Source organism: Sus scrofa, chromosome 9 (genome assembly GCF_054392235.1).
Source record: "Sus scrofa isolate SSC_HxYL_T2T_F1_AM1 chromosome 9, Sscrofa_HxYL_maternal_Yorkshire_Landrace_v2.0, whole genome shotgun sequence".
Lineage (NCBI taxonomy): Eukaryota > Metazoa > Chordata > Mammalia > Artiodactyla > Suidae > Sus > Sus scrofa.
The window spans coordinates 140,065,483-140,083,188 of record NC_139391.1 but is presented as its reverse complement, the minus strand read 5'-3'; the positions used below and the strand labels follow the sequence as shown (position 1 = coordinate 140,083,188).

Below are 17,706 nucleotides of genomic sequence, written 5' to 3'. Positions count from 1 at the left end.
CAGCCTTGTGCCCACGGCCTTCAAAGTCAAAGACCCTGAGCGATTTCTCTTCCCAATGCCAGGCCCTTGCACTAACCTGGAGGGGCACTTTTATGTGGGAACATCCCTATGTAGGTTGCGTGGGTTTAATGTTTTTGGTGTGAGGGCTGTTTTTAGTGTGGATGCCTGCCACCTCTTTCCTCCATGTATGTTGGCTGTTATTCCCTTGATAGGAGGTGTTACTGATGTTGGGGTGAGCCAGCCTGCACCAAATACTAAGCGAGCCTTCTGTTTGCTCTGCGGTTGTCACAGTCCTATAAGAAGCAGGGTCTGCTCCTTCACTGTTGGAGTATAAAGCCCCCAGATCTGTTTCTGAGCTGTGTTTCTGATCTGCAGTGCAGAGCAGGCAGGAATCGAGTGCTCCCACTGGGAAGATGGCCACTGAGTACTCTTCTGCTGGAGCTGTTCTCCTGTAGGTGTGTTCTGTTGTGTCACCTTTCACTCACTGTGGACTCTCAAAGTACACTGTTGTCAGCACTTCTCTCAGCCCTACCCTAAGTGTGAGTATGCTGGCAATTGTCTCTGGTGTTTCTCAGGCCAGAGGCAATCCTGCACTGGAGCCTTTAGGCTCTTAGGTAGGGCTGGATCTTGGTGGCAAAAGGGTGACCTCCCAGCGAGCTCCTGGCGACAAGGCATCAGGCCACAAATGCATAGCCCCTGAAGTCAAGTCCCAGGACCCTGTAGTCATGCATCTGGACCTGCTGTGGGAACTATGGAGGCAGCTCAGACTCTGGCCTGACCCAACCCCCATGTGTACGTGCCCACAAGGCCCACAGCTGCTAAAGCCACACCTGTCAGCTGCAGGACTTGCTGTCTATTCCAGTGTTCCACAGGCACTGATTTACAGGACCAGCAGCGGAGATGTAAATCCAGTTTGTGCAACCCCAAGGAGAATTCAGCTCTTCTTCTTCAATCACATGGCTCCTGGGGCTCAGCTGCAGCTTCAGCCCTACCTCTAACACGTAGGCAATTCACCAGCATCTGCTCCCGAGGTGGCCAGAGCACAGAAGCCCACTCAGGTAGGGGGTGCTAGGGCTGTGGACCAGGCATGTGGGCCACCCAGGTAGGAGCCTCTCCTAGAGCCCACAGGGTCAGAGGCCAGTGCATGGGGAAGGAGGCAGCAATGGTGGCCCCACCATTCATGGGCCATGTTCACGATGGCACTTCACTTCTATGGGGCCTGGGCGTCTTCCATGAACATTCTTGGTTGTGGCATTCCACACTCCTGCCCTTCGGGCTGTTTCCGCCACAGACAACAGAAGTCCTCTCCCTCAGTCTGTTCTCTAAACCCCACATTCCAGCACCTAGCAGCCCCTGTACCAGTGCACGCACATCTCAGGCTGGGCACGTGGGGTGGTGGCATGGACCATCTGTGTGTGTCTCACTCTGTCCAACCTGCCATAGACCAATTTGTGTGCTCTCCTCTGAGATCCTGAAACTTCTTTTCCGTCCCAGCTGATCTTCCCAGTAAGGGGACGTCCCCAGGTATGGAAACCTCTCCTTTCTTTCAGCTCCCTTCCAGGGCCATAGGTCCTGTCCAATTTCCTCTTTTTTTTTTTTTTTTCTTTCTTTCATCCTATCGGTTACCTGGAGACCTTTCTTGTCCTTTCAGGTGTTCGAGGTCTTCTGACAGTGTTCAGCTGATGTTCTGTGAGAATTGTTCTATTTGCAGATATACTTTTTTTTTTTTTTTTAAGGGCCACACCTGTGGCATACAGAAGTTCCCAGGCTAGGGGTGAGTCGGAGCTACAGCTGCTGGCCTACACACTACAGACACAGCAATGCAGGATCTGAGCTGCATCTGTGACCTGCCCCACAAGCTCATGGCAATGCAGAATCCTTAACCTGCTGAGCAAGGCCAAGGATTGAACCTGTGTCGTCATGGATACTAGTCAGATTCGTTTCTGCTGTGCCACAACGGGAACTCCCGCAGATGGATTCTTGATGTATTTGTAGGAAGAAGTAAGCTCTACATACTTGTATATACTCCTGCTCCACCACCTACTCCACCACCTTGATCCACACCCCCCCAATTTAGCACGTTATAATACTGTTTGGGGTAGGAAGAAGCCTAAAATGATCCCCATGACTCATACATTGTAGCCGGTTCAATCCCCTCCCTTTGACTCTGGGTGAGACCTTGAATATGACGGCTGTGACTGCTCCAGTTAGACTAGATGATAGTAAACATGCAGAGACTTTACAGATCCAACTAAGGTCACCTTTGCATTAATCAAAACAGAGATTTTCCTTTTCACTTTGAAGAAACATGCCACGTCATGAGAGGACCATGCGGCTAAGACCTGAGGGTGACTTCTAGGAACTGAGAGAGAATCCCACCGACAGTCAGTCAACAAGTGCAGACACCAGTACTATGACCAGAAGGAACTGAATTCTGCCAATAAGCTGAAGGAGTCTGGAACAGAACCCCAGTAAGGGCTGTAGGTGAGAATGCAGAGCAGATGGGACTTTACTTCAGCTTTGTTAGATCCCAGGCAAAGAACCCGGTTGTCTTGTGCCCAGATTTCTGACCTACAGAAACTGAGATAATAAGGAGATACATATGAATCTGCTAAATCGATGGTAATCTGTTAACAGCAATATAAAACTAACGCAAATTTTGATAACTGGAAATGGAGAGCAGCTGCAATAGTATTTAATGTAGGAATAGCTGAAATCAGTGAGTGGACAAAAGATGGCCAATTTTGGGTGAGCGTGATATGGAAAACCTATACTTCCTTAGACAGACGATTAGAAACCTGAACTTTAAAGATGCTGCCACTGAGGGCTTGGAAGGAAGTGGGACCGTCTCAGTGGAAACTTGTCATGGAGTGGTAGAAAACTCAGCAGAGCCGTCTCCTCCAATTATGGGGAAAGTAGATGGTGTAAGTCAAAAAGTTGGATATTTAGCTAAGGAGACTTCCTAACAGAGAAGTGAAAGCACTGCCTTGTTTCTTCTTGACTCTCATGCCAAAATGAGAAGGGAAAGACAAAAATTGAAGGGCAAAGCATTAAACAAACGGATAACAAGAATAGACGATTTTGAAAACTGTTTCAAGATTTTTTTAAAAGGTGCTGAAAGTCATAAAAAGCTGTTGATAATAGGGCATAGAGAAAAGGCCGTGTGTGACTATGCAACCTTTTGCCAAATCTTCAGAAAAATCAAAAGATCAAAGTGTTCAGTCACAAAAATAGCCCTTAAATAATTTAAGATGCGTGGGTAACATCACCAAGATGGCAAAATACAAAGCTCTAGGTCCTTGTTCCCCAACCAAAACACCAAATAAAACTAAAACTAAACTGAAATCATTTTATAGGAGCACAGGAGCTCTGGTAGCCAGTCAAAGATCTACAGCAACCAAGCAAACTCCCAATCAAAACCAAAACAAATCCCACATTAAAACTGGTAGGAAACTGCATAGTTCCTACCAGTTTGGCCCATCCCTTTCCCAGAGTGGTATAGTCATGAGGAATTGGCCTAATTCCTTGGAGAGCAAAGAGCAGAGTGGACTTTTTTTTTTTTTTAATTCTATCTTAGTAATAGGCTTCCAGAGGGCCTGGTGTCTGTTTCACATGACTTGGAGCTCATACGGGAACAGTGGCAGTGCTGGATCCCAGGCCAGAAACCAAAGAAGACAGAGGTGGATGTCATAGAACACAAAGGCTTACAGGGGGACTGCAGGACACCTAGGGACACGATATTGTGGGTTGAGAACTATAATAGAATAGCTGAGACCCCAAGAAGAAGCTGGGTGAGACTCTTTGGAAAAGTTAAGTCATTTAAAAGAAGCCAGGAGAAGTCAGGAAAAAAGCACACACAGGCCTGCCAAAATGAATGCCCAGAAAAGAACTGAGAAGGCCTTAAGCCTTTTCCTTGGCTGATCTCAAGCCCCAGGGGACCGCTAATTAGTAAAGTCTTCCACAAATTAGTCTGCAAAGATGCGGAGAACCAGCTGTTTCCAAAAGCCCAAATTTAAACAAATGATCTCACACACACACACACACACACACACACACACACACACAGGGAAACATGGCCCATTCAAAGGACCAAATTAATCGCCAGAAAAAAATCTTGGAAGAAACATATACATCAGACTTACTAAATAGAAACTTTAAAAACAACTATTTTAAATACCCTCAAAGAGCTAAAGGAAAACACAAAGAACTAAAGAAAAGCAGAAAAATAACATGAATCAATTGAGAATATCAACAAAGAGACTAAATCACATTTTTTAAAAAGAACCAAAGAGAAACTCTGAAGCTGAAAAATATAATTGAACTGGAAAACTCAATAGAAGTTTACTAGCACAGTGAGACAGAAGAAATAATCAATGACCTTAAAGATAGTCTCTGGAGATTTGGGGGTTTGAGGAGTAAAATTTAAAAAAAAAGAATGAATAAAGAAAAGTGAACAGAGCCTAAGGAGTTTATGGGATACCAAAAAGCCCGCGCAATATATGCATTATGAGAGTGTCAAAAGAAGGGAGAGACAATTATTTAAAGAAATACAATAGAAAGCTCTAAATCTGAGGGAAAGATGTGAACTGCCAGAAATATATGACAGAGGTTATATCCCATGACTAAGTGGAATTTAACATTCAAAAAACACTTAAGGACCAAAAACACATGATCACACCAGACATGCAGAAAAAGCATCCGGTGAACTATTTTATATTCACGCCAACGGTGCACAGGAGTTCCAATTTCTCTATTTCATTTCCAACATTAGTTTTTTCATTCTCTCTTTTTCTACAGTGACCATATTTATGCATACCAGGTGACACCTCATTGTGGTTTTCACTCCCACAAAGGTTATCGCACAACACTGATTTCCGGTGCTACACAGCAGGTCCCTGCTGGCTACCCACGGCTTATTCCAGTGTGTATGTGCCAATCCCACCCACCCAGTCCACCCCTCCCTGCCCCCACCGGTCCCCTTTGGTAACCATAAGTTGGTTTTTGAAGTCTGTGAGTCTGTTTCTGTTTTGTAAATAAGTTCATTTGTATCATCATTTGCTTTTAGATTCCACATATAAGTGATATCATCATTTGTTTTTAGATTCCACATATGAGTGATATCAACTGATACTGGTCCTTTATCTGACCTACTTCACTTAATATGATAATCTTCAACTTTTAAAACAAGAGGTTTTGATGAGGATGGTGACATTAACCCTCCAAGGGAGATGCAGGAAACACTGACTTACAGTGACCAGGAGAAGGCTCTGGAGGCTCTAGATCCATCCTTGGGGCAGCCTCAGATGGCTTCTTGGAATCTTGAAGAAGATTCAGAAACACCTTTTGGAAAATGGAAAAGAGCTTCGCATTATTTTATGTTCCTTTCCACGTTGCCCTTTTTTTTTTGCCTCAGTTACCCACCCACGTCATTATGACGATATTCCCACGCACCGTTTCACTTGGTCATGCGGTTAAAGGGCACAACTCCAAGCTCTTGCTGCTTACAGGACGCAGAAGTGAGCGAAACCTGACCATGAGTCTTGGGGCGCTTTCATCCTGATCAACTCCATGGACAACAGCAGGTGGGGCAAAGGCAATGCTGATCACTGTGCATTGATTCAACCCGAGTTTATGAGGCACCAGCCCAGCATTTTAGAAATTCAGGGGTGAACCAAAGAGGCTCACTGCTTATTTAACCTGGGCAGCACACCATGGGTAACCATCCCCACTGGACGAGCCTTCTCCAAGGGCTACTGGACACCATGCCACTCAAACATGTTCCTTTAAGAAACTTCCTTGAGGTCACTGTTTGGTTAGCGCTGGAAGTAAAAGCCGAGTCCCACTGTTCAAATCCAAGAATTGGGCCCACATCAGCCAGAGTGAGGAGGAAAAGCATGGAGCCAGAAGAAGAGGTGGCAGTAGGGGTCCTTGGGCTGCTCCTGGAGGTTGAGGAGGGCCTGGGGGTGAGGTAGAGGGGCATCCATAAACTACCACGAGGCAGGGGAGAGGTCAGGCGAGCTGCCATGCATCCCTGCAGAGAAGGACTGGGACGCTGGGCTCTGGGGGCAGAGGCTCCACCTTGGCAATGGTCCAGGCCACCCCCCCATGGCACACACAGGACTCAAGCCCTGTCTGGAGACCAGGGGAGATGATAATGGCAGCCAATTCAGTGCGATGTGCTGGCAATGACTTTCGGCACTCACTCAGCTGGCCATGACTCACTCAGTGTCCCCTGCGGGCCAGGCACCAAGCCAGGCACTGACCTTTGCCACCCTGTCTGCTGGCAAGAGCACACTCGCACTTCTGCATCACTCTGCGCTCTGTCACACTGGTAACTCACATTCCGTGAGTCCCAAGGCAGCAGCCTGCCTGGACGTGGGATTTCTGTAAGCAGCACTAGCATCCTGACTCCGTTTATTTCAGGAAGTGAGCACGGAGGTGTCGACTGTCTCTAGGTGTGTGGAGGGGCCTGGGGGGCACCGGAGGAGAAGCAGCAGCAGGAGAGCCGGTGTGGGAGGGAGAGGCGCCCAACCTCTCTGCATGAGGCTAATTAGCTCAGGATAGAATCCTGCTAAGAGAAAGGAGCCCTCCGAATTCATGAACAGCCGTGAGGTTTCATTGGGTCTGATGTGGGTACTTTTATTGGTTAAGATAACCTCTTGCTGATTCCCACTAAGACCTCAAGGAAAAGCTGCAAACCTAAGGACACGGAGAAACAACAACAGGAATAACACAGTGGTTGTGACACTGTGCCCTGTGTCACCTTGGGCAAACAATTCTCTGGCTTAGCCTTCTCCTACGATAAATGGTCATAGCCAGACACATAAAACTGAATTGCCAGAAGCAGGGGATGGATTGCTAGACAAAGTGGGGAGGACAATGCCAGGCACTTGGGAAGCTCTCTCGACCTGGTCCTCAGCGCGGGCACAGGAAGAGCGGGATGCCCACGACGCCTGTGCCACATCACCTCATTCAATTCCTCAATCAACCCCATGAGACCGGGACTGTTTGCCCACCTAAGAGGAGGGCACGGAGGCCTGGCACGATCAGCATGCATTCACCAAGGCCGTTTACAAAGAATGAAACTGGAAACAGGAGAAACAGTGTGAGTGAGGCCCGATTTACTTACAGAGCAAATACTTTTCTCTGCATCTGATTTTAATGGTACTTTCACTGGATGCTAACATGTAATTGTGAATTATATAAAGCATATCTTTATAACAAAGGAGGCATTCTTGATGATCATTTCATCTATTCTTTTTAAATTTTCTCTCTCTTCCTCCTTTCTTAGCAAGGTACTGTGTGTGTGTGTGTGTGTGTGTGTGCACGCGCACGCATGTACACATGTTGGTGTACACGCTGGAGAAAAAGTGCATAGGCTTTGCTCTCCTATCTCACAGGTCACTGGAATACAATCAACACAGCACAGCACTCGGTGTCAGGTACACTGTCAGAATTATCAAACTTGGAGTTCCTGTCGTGGCTCCATGGGTTAAGAAACCAACTGGTATCCACGAGGTTGTGGGTTCCATTCCTGGCCTTGCTCAGTGGGTTAAGGATCCAGCGTGCCTTCAAGCAAAGAAAAAAAGAATTCTCAAACGTCACAGGTGAAAGGCAGGCTGAGACAGTAAGAATGTCGTGACTGCTGTCTCGTGCCTGCTCACCTTGGCGGTGAGCACAACCTCCTGGAGGCTCTGAGAATACCATCGCGGCCCGATGAAGAGACAGGACCAAAACAGGTCCCATCTGTCAAAAGTATGTGATGATGACTGCCGGACTCAAAGGTTTGAGCTTTGATGGAGCTAACCCCTCATTATTCTGGGCTGAAATCCCCATGTTCCTGGCATCACTGTTCCCAACAGCCAAGATGTGGAAGCAACCTAAGTGTCTGTGAGTGGATGAGTGGATGAGGAAGCAGTGGCATATCTGTATGTGTACGAGGGGGTGTTGTTCAGTCATAAACAAGAAGGACATCCTGGAGTTCCCGTCGTGGCTCAGTAGTTAACGAATCTGACTAGGAACCATGAGGTTGTGGGTTCGATCCCTGGCCTTGCTCAGTGGGTTAAGGATCCGTCATTGCCGTGAGCTGTGGTGTAGGTTGCAGACGCGGCTTGGATCCCGAGTTGCTGTGGCTCTGGCGTAGGCTGGCAGCTACAGCTCCGATTTGACCCCTAGCCTGGGAACCTCCATGTGCCGCGGGAGCGGCCCAAGAAATGGCAAAGACAAAAAAAAAAAAAAAAAAGGACATCCTGCCGCTTTGAACTCCATGAATGGGCTTCGAAGGCATTATGCTAAGTGAGATAAATCAGACAGAGAAAGACAAATACTGTATCCTCTCACTTCTATGCGGAATCTGAAAAAAAAACCCAAAAATGAATGGGTAGATCCAGAGACCAGACTGGGGGGTGCCAGCGGTGGGGCGCTGGGGGTGGGAGAAATAGGGACGGTCAACAGATACCAACTTCCGGTTGTCAGTCAGTCCTGGGATATAATTACAGCAGGGTGACTACAGTTCATACCATGTGGTGTATTTTAAAGATGCTACGAGAACAGTTTTTTAAGTTCCTCATACAAGAGAAAACATAACTATGTAAGGTGATGAACGTTAACTAAGTTTATAATCGTAATCATTTACCAATATATAAATAAATCAAATCACTATGTTTTACAACTTAAACTAATACAATGTTATATGTCAGTAAAACTGGGGGATGGTGAGGTCAAGTCCCAAGGACATTAATAGTGTGAAAATAATTTATAATTTAACACAACTATGGATTTAAGGACAAAGCCTATGGCCTTTCTGCTCTCTGCTTTAAAGGAACAGTAAAGTCAACAGTTTGGAGATTCTTCATCTGGGGGCCTACTCTTAAATTAGAAGAGCTGCAGGGTCTAAATATTTCTGACCGCCCGTGTCACCTCAATACCGATTGTGCCATCAATCTTCTGGGTGGCAGGGCTGGGTCTCTCCCCTTCAAGAAGTGTTAGACCCCAACCTCCACCTGCACTCAAAGTGCCAGGTTGACAGACTGTGCCCTGGAGACGGCCAGTGAAAGGTGCCTTCTGCTTGGATGCTGGAGAAATTCATGAAACCGACCCAACTCTGGGCCAGCGACATCACCCCCTGAGAAGAGACACTGGCACAGGAAGGACTTCCACACTGTGGCCCACGTAACACGCTGCGTCTTCCCAGTTTCCCAAATGTGATTTTCTTTTTAAGAAGCAGGAGACTAAACCGTGGGGGACGCTTAGAGGGTACAGACTGAGAGTTACTGGCCAGTCCTCTCCAGGTGCAGGACTCTGGGCAGAGCTGTCCCCTGGCAGGCCACACCGGGCACACAGAAAGACTCCCATTATTTTAGAGAAACTTGTGTGAATTTCCGACTGCTGATACAACAAATTATGCCAAATGAGGGGCCTTAAAACAACACACATCTATCACCTTATAATTCTGGAAGTCAGAGATCTAAGATGGGCCTTGGGGACCATGACCACAGTGTCACAGGCTCCTTCTGGGGGCTCGAAGGGAGGATACGCTCCCTTGCTTCCTGCCATTTCTAGTGACGTCTACGTTCTCCGCTGGTGGTCACAGCCCCATCCTCCATCTTCAAAGCTCATCACCCTGGGCTCTGCTTCCAGGAAGACCGCACCATCTCCTGGGTCCAGCCTTGCCACGTGCCTCTTATGAGCACCGCTTTGATCACACCAGACCTTCCAGGAGCATCGTCTCATCACAAGGTCCATATAGGAAACACGTACAGGTTCCGGGGATTAGGCGAGCCCTTGGGACTGGATTGGCTCTGGAGCTTCAACTCCTGGTTTTCAATAGAGAGAGAGACAGGGGCAAGGACAGACCCTCCAGCTCTGCCTGGGAATGGACAGGGGGGGCAGCAAGACTGCAATGGAGCAGCCAGGCTCCCAGGAGAGACAGGGATTCTAGCACGAGGGCTGGGACAGTGCGAGAGGATCCAGGAGCACCTGTCCTCTCCGGAAGTTAAGAGACCACTCAAAGATGGTGAGAATGTGTTAGAAACACAGAAGTCAGCCTGAGGGGGGGTCCACTGGCTAAATCGGACGTGATTCCTGCATCCGTGTAAACAAGCATCACAGTAAATTGTTACTTACTGAATAAAACAAGAAGCGACAAGTCACTACAGATATAAACAAATAAACAGGGTGACGAGCAAGTGCTTCTTGGAGGTCCTGCTGTGGTGCAGTGGGTTAATGATCCAGCTCGTCTCTGGGGTATTGGTAGTTCGATCCCCAGCCTGGCACAGTGGGTTAAGGACCCAGCATTGCTGCAGCTGTGGTGTAGGTCACAGATGCAGCTCGGATTCCATCCCTGGACAAGGAACTTCCACATGCCATGGGGGCGGCCAAAAAGGGGGGAAAAGGAAGGAATGCGTAAAAAGAAAGAAAGAAAGAAAGAAAGAAAGAAAGAAAGAAAGAAAGAAAGAGCGAGCAAGTGCTCCTTACTCTTTAATGCCAACTAAAAGGTGCAGAATGAGTGCCAGAATTAGGAAGAGCTCCCCTTGGCTAACGTCTTAGCCACAGGGGCAAGGAACACGAGACGCTGCTAACGCTAGCGGGGAAGTGGGCTGAGGAATGGAAATTTACAGAGTCTCAAAGCGCATCCTCAAAAGAGCCAAAGTAATGAAGACAAAAGGAAATTAACTTCAGGTGGAAATGCCCGATGATGACACCACTCGACGTGACCATCAAAGCTCTGGCCGCAGCGGGAGGGACCTCGTGCCAGGAGGCGAGGCGGGAAGTGGTGAGACAAGGCACCACTCCAGACAGAGGCACAGAGCCCGGTCTACCAGGAGGAAACAGGATGAACCCTGTGCAAAATGACTGCTCTGTCCCCTGCAGAGCAGGTGTCACCTACTCTGTCACCTGCCACCTTTGGCCAGGTCACCAAAGTCAAGGAAACAGAAAGTCTTGGGTTGGCTCCTTTTGCTCTCAAGGGCGTGAATGGCACTGGTGAAAACATGACGGGCCGGACTCCACAGGGATCCTTGTTCTCACAGAGCGAAAGCCAGTCAGTCAGTCAGTCAGTCATCAACGTATGTCAGGCCCTTATTCCCACCCTGGACTGGACTTTTTCATCCTCTTCATGCTGGGTAAGATGGGCGTGTGCGCCCACGGGACGGACACGCAGGCTCCTCTCGAAAGAGAGACAGAGGAGCCCACGGAACAGAACTCCGCGAGCCCAGTGCACGTGGGCAGTCTGACCGACCCAGAATAGAACTGAAAGCGTCACGTTTACTAAAAACGCACTGGGACATCAACCATCGGGGAGGCGCTGCGTGCGCAGGGGCGGAGGACATACGAGGAGTCCTGGTAACTCGGTTCAGTGACTTCTACAAAGAGTCTCTTTAACGACACACTGTTAAAAACTCGCTCTACTGGCGTTACAGCGGAAGACTCTGCCTTGGCCTCAGAGGTGTTCCCAAATGCACTTTATCTGCACAACCATGGGGTCCTGCTCCCCCGACCCCTGTCCCACATCAAGAAAACACTGTCGCGTGCACTGGGAGGTGGGGGGAGTGGGAATGTCTTAATAAAATCTGTGACCCCCCGGGATCAAATTTTCCATCCCAGTCTCACTGGCTGGGGGCCTATTTAGGGACCGTGATTTACAAGGAATGTATCGTCCTTTTCAGTGAATCCTGCTCTCCAGCCGCAGAGTCAGCCGTGTGGGCTGGCGGACCCTCCTCGCCCACTGTGAAGTCCTCAGGCAAAACGCAGATGAACAAAGAAAAGGGGTCTTGTGGTGCCACTGCAGCCCCGCTAACTGCGGATCGATCAGACCCGAGACACGAAAGTCAATACCTGGCAAGTGTGAAGACACAAAATTGGTTGAGATAGATATTTTATATACTAGACTAAACAAAAGAAAGGTTTTTCAAAGGTGCTTAATCTTTTTCCGATTTAAGATAGCTTTCTCAAATAGATCCAAATACACTACAAAATTATATTTTGTTAAATCTCCTGAAATACACAAAGCGTTGGCTGTCCCTAACACAGATACCTTCTTTTTCAGCATTTGTGTGTGTGTGAGAGAGAAGAAAGTTATGAGATTGCATCAATCAATATTCGTTTAGCACCTATTTTGTACAAAGCATGTACTAAGCGTAGCAGGTGGAAATTACTGCAAGTAATTGGAGAAGCCATACGAAGTCTCCAGCGTAATTGGGCAGCTGGTTCTGTGGCTTCTCACTGGGCTTGTTTGGGGATGATTAACCAAGGACGGGAGACGGGAGGGGAAAAGAAGAAGCAGTTTGCAGAGGGGCACCTTGTGTGGAAGAATATAATTCTTTTAAGACGGCAGGAAGGAGGCAACCCCTCTGGACCCAGACTGCCGTGGGAGTTCTATGACCTTAGGCATTTGTCAAAATGGTTCAGAATGGATTTTACTGTGAGGAATTTAATGATTTTTTTTTAAAGAAGACAAAGAGGAGGAAGATTAAGAAATGTCCATGGAGTGTTCCCTGATGGCCTTAGTGGTTAGGACTTGATGCTGTCGCAACTGCAGCCTAGGTTCAATCCCTGGTCTGGTCACTGAGCTCCCTATCAGGCGTCTGTGTGCCATGATCCAAAAAAGAGAGAGAGGGAGGGAGGGAGGGAGAGAGAAAGAGAGAGAAATGTCCAAAAGGAATTATATTCAGTATCTTGCAGTAAACAATAAGAGAAACCGGGCTTAAAATACACGTATATGTGGATAATTGAGTAACTTTTTTTAATCCCTGAAATTAACATGAGATTATAACTCAACTGTACTTCAGTAAAAATAAGAAAGGTCCAAAGGCACATGGATGGGTAAAGTGCAATAAAATATTTTGGAGAAGAAAGGCAAACATTAAAGAGAACCAGGAATATTTAAGAAACAAAGCATAAAAAGAATGTTCAGAAGTCAGACTATGATGGAACGCCAACCATGACATAAAAATAGAGAGGGACCCAAACACAGAAACGCCTAATTTGAGAATAAACCACTGCACAGGTATTTCAGAGATAGCAGCCCTTAAAAGAATACTGCTAAGTCCTCCCCTTTGTGGGTTCTTCCTTCCCTGTGTGTAACCTACTTCCAGTATCATTACATTACATGATCCAAACAAAAACAGTGTGGGCAAGTTAGGGAGGATTTCTAGTTTAGGGTTCAAACAGTAACGTTCCAGCCTAAGACATCTGACCAGCTTCACCCTCACGGGAAACACAACCCGGGAACCCCCTTTCTCACCACGGCTTGGGCACCCCTCCTGCTGCAGCTGAAGAGACTGCGCATTAAATGGGAGACCCTGGGTTCTCTGGGAAAGGGGAAGAGGTCACAGGGCCCAGGTACAAACGTACGTGCTTGCACAAAAGTACAATCCTTTTGGGAAACAGCTGTCTGACAATTCGCATGTCTGAAGGTTCATATCTTAGACCTAGAAACTACACTTCTGATTCTAAGATGATGCAGGACCCCACCCTGTTCACAGACGCTTGTATCATGTCGATAATATCAAAACACTTCAAACAACTTAAGTGCCCCGGCATGAGGAAGTGAGGAACTGGATGACAGAATTTTCTTCACATCGGAAATTATTTTTCTTTAAAAAGGAGCTCTCGTTGTGGCTCAGCAGATTAAGGATCTGACATAGTGTCTGTGAGGATGTGGATTCGAGTCCTGGCCTTGCTCAGCAGGTTTAAGATCCAGGGTTGCCGCAAGCTGCAGCAAAGGTTATAGAGGCAGCTCAGAGCTGGTGTTACTGTGGCTGTGGTGCAGGCCTGCAGCTAAAGCTGCAACTTGACCCCTAGCCTGGGAACTTCCATATGCCACATGTGCAGCCAGAAAAAGAAAAAGAAAAGAAATTATGTAGCCATAAAAATAATGGTTATGAGGAAAATGGATACTGCCTAAGATACATATTGTTAATTGGATAAGTCCTATTAGAAAACAAAAAAAAAAAGGTATATGCAATGATCTCAAATTCTCACTCTGGGACCAGAGGGCTTCACAGCTGAATTCTACCAAATATACAAAGAAAAAGTTACATTGATCTTTCCTAAATTCTTCAAAAAGGTTGAAGAAGGAACACTTCCACAGATATTCTATGAAGCCACCATCACCCTACTACCAAGATCAGAAAAATCAAAGATACCACGAAAAAGAAAATTATAGGCCAGTATCTTTGACAAACATAGATGAAAAAGTCCCAGCAAAATTTTAGCAAATGAAATCCAACAACACATTAAAAAAGATCATACACCACGACCAAGTGGGATTCATCTCAAGTCCACAAGGATGGTTCGACATTCACAGATCGATGTAATTCACCACATTAAGAAAAGAAGCATCCAAAATGACACGATCATCTCTGCAGATGTAGACAAAACATTCGACAAAGTCCAACATCCACTCATGATCAAAACTCTTACCAAAGTGGGTCTGGAGGGAACATATCTCAACATAATAAAAGCCATTTATAACAAACCCACAGCCAATAGAATACTCAATGGAAAAGAAAGTCTTCCTGCTAAAAATATGGAACAAGACAAGGATGCCCACTCTCACCACTTTTATTCAACATAGTATTGGAAGTCCTAGCCAGAGCAATTACACCAAAAAAAAAAAAAAGGAAAAAAGATATCCAAATTGGAAGAGAAGAGGTAAAACTGTCATTATATGCAGATGACATAATACCATCTACAGAAAGCACAGGAAGCTCCCATTGTGGCTAAGTGGGTTAAGAATCCCACTAGATCCATGAGGATGCAGGTCCAATCCCTGGCCTTGATCAGTGGGTTAAGGATCTGACATTGCCATGAGCTACGGTGTAGGTCACAGATGCAGCTCATATCTGGCTTTGCTGTGGCTGTAGTACAGGCTGGCAGCTATAGCACCAATTCAACCCCTAGTTCAGAATTTGCATATGCCTCAGGTGTGGCCCTAAAAGGGAAAAAAAATAAAATAAAATAAAATATCTTTTAAATTAAAAAAAAAATTTAATGGGACCTAATCAAACTTACAAGCTTTTGCACAGCAAAGAAAACCATAAGCAGAACAAAAAGGCAACCTATAGACTTGAAGAAAATAATTGCAAATGATGCACCCAACAGGGCTTAATCTCCAAAACATACAAATAACTCATACAACTCAACAAAAAGAAACAAACAAACAACCCAGTCAAAAAAATGGGCAGAAGACCTAATTAGACATTGCTCCAAAGAAAACACACAGATGGCCAGTAGGCACATGAAAAAAACGCTCAGCATCACTAATTATTAGAGAATTGCAAATCAAAATTACAAAGAAGTACCACCTCACACGGCTGGAATGGCCACCATTCACAAGTCAACAAATAACACATGCTGGAGAGAGCGTAGAGAAAAGAGACCCCTCCTGCACTGCTGGTGGGAAAACGGAAATTGGTGGAATCACTTTGGGAGACAGTACGGAGTTTCCTCAGAAAACTAAATATAAAACTAACACATGATCCAGCAATCAGACTCCTGGGCATCTATCTGGACAAAACTGTAATTTGAAAAGATACATGCACCCACCCCCCGCCGTGTTCACTGCAGCACTATTCCCAATGGCCAAGACATGGAAACAACCTAAATGTCCATCAACAGATGAATGGATTAAGAAGATGTGGTGCGTATATACAAGGGAATATTACTTAGCCCTAAAAAGAAACAAAACAATGCTATCTGCAGCAACATGGATGCAGCTATAGATTCTCACACAAGTGAAGTAAGTCAGAAAGAGAACAAATACCACATGCGATCACTTATACGTGGAAAATCTAAAATACGGCACAAATGAACCTACCTACAAAACACAAACAGACTCACAGACACGGAGAACAGACTTGTGGCTGCCGAGGGGGAGGCGGAGGGAGTGGGAAGGACACGGAGTTTGGGGTTAGTCAATGCCAACTATGACATTTAGAATGGATAAGCAATGAGGTCCTACTGTACAGCACAGGGGATTTTATCCAACCACCTCCTGGGACGGACCATAATGGAAGAAAAAATTTTTGAAAAAAGAATGTATATGTATGTATGACTGGATCACTTTGCTGTACAGCAGAACTGGCACAACACTGTAAAGCAACTACGCTTTAAAATAAAATTCTGGGCAAGTCCCTAACAGGCCCCAGCTCTCCAGGGAGGGGAGCAGAGAGGGGGTGGAGAAATCAGAGAGAAGCCAGGAGGGAGGGTCTCAGGGAGGCTGGGCAAGGAGACTGGCGGGTGGGGAAGCAGGCGGGAATGCAGAGTCACTGAGTCAGAGGAAGGGACAGCCCGGCATGAAGCCCACTTGGGCTCTTGAGCTGCCGCTGGTGTCACACCCATCTGGGGGAGGGGGCAGGAGCCCAGGGTGCCGCAGGGGACCACCACGCGGCCAGCCCTCTGGGCATCCAGGGACATGCCATGCAGATCCCATCAAACTGCAGGTGGCAGGCACTAAGGTCCCTCCATCAGTCTCTTTGCCCGGCTCTGCACGGCCCCCATTTCGCAACTGGGGGGGCAGCACGGAGCATGGGGAGACAAGTGCCAGGGGCCTGGGGGCAGGATTCCAACCACAGACTGAGCCAGGGCCTGTGCTGGGCCCCCAGAGTCATCAAGCCCGTCACCCCCAAAGCTCCACTCCACCTAATGACAAATATCCCAGGCGTCCCGAGGCTTCTGACTCTACTGGGAGGGAGACGGAGGGAGGACACTAGGGAGAAGATGCTGAAGCATCTTTTTTACGCATAGCATAGCTTTTAGCCAGCCTCTCCCTAGACGTACGTTTTGCCCTAAGATGGTATTGACTGGTTATTACGAAGCACACTAATTAACAAGCATTAAAAGCTAAGCGTCCACCCAAACATAAAGGCCCTCCTCACACCTTTTCCTGTGACATTCAAAGCCATAAACTCCTCCGGCTGATCACTCCACAAAACTGCCTAGAGCTGGGTACCACAAGGATGCCGGATGTGTGTTAATTTGCTGGCAGCAGATAAAGTGCCACGTACTCGGAGGGAACAACCGTTCTAGCTCAGGCTGAACGGGAAACGAGTATCCAAGGGCCGAGGCGAAGGCGCGTCATCACGCATGCGGGCTTGGTCTGTGTCACTGGGCCCTGCTGCCCTGCCCGAGAGCCCAGTGAACGTGGATCCCTAGTCCTCTGCCCCGGACGCCTCAAGCTAGGAAACCCTGGATGATTCCAGAACAGACACGGCATAGCACTTCTCCAATCCGAAAGCAGTTCCTTTCTTTTTCTTTCTCAAGTGACCTTGCTGGGGAACAACCCTCAAAGGCAGCACCTTTTTACACCTGCAGAGAAGCTGCGATTCACGCAAGACGCAGGTCCCTGCCGATACAGATTACCAGCCTCCTGGCACGACATCTGGATTTGTTTTCCAGACCTTGGGGATAGTGACCAGGGCTGAGCAGTGTCGCCACACTCCAGCCCGGCCGGGACTCCAGGCCGCTGCCCTCACAGTCCACCCTGTGTCCCGGGAGAACGCCAAGCCCCCCCCCCCCCCGACTCAGGACACCACGGGAGGAGGCTGGGAACAACCTTGGTCTCCTGCGACAGTCTGGGGAGGACCGGGGCTGCCAAACCCCGGAGGAGAGGTGCCCTCCCCCGGGACATAGATGCCGGTCAGTCTGGGGAGAGGAGCTGGGGGCGGCGGTGGGGGGGGCTGCATATTGTTTTCGTGCATGACT

The 17,706-nt window shown here is 47.5% G+C and overlaps 1 protein-coding gene across 12 annotated transcripts in view; it reads right to left on the bottom strand.

The window, feature by feature from the left end:
- ABCA13 (ATP binding cassette subfamily A member 13) overlaps positions 1-17,706 on the bottom strand; it is a 349,393-nt gene that overhangs the window by 152,147 nt on the left and 179,540 nt on the right. For all 12 annotated transcript variants that reach the window (XR_014816633.1, XR_014816634.1, XR_014816631.1 and 9 more), the window contains one exon: positions 5,250-5,340. Coding sequence is in view for 8 of the 12 variants with exons in the window: in XM_021063900.2 (XP_020919559.2) it covers positions 5,250-5,340 (91 nt within the window). In the remaining 4 variants the exon portion in view is untranslated. The remainder of the gene's footprint in view (positions 1-5,249; positions 5,341-17,706) is intronic.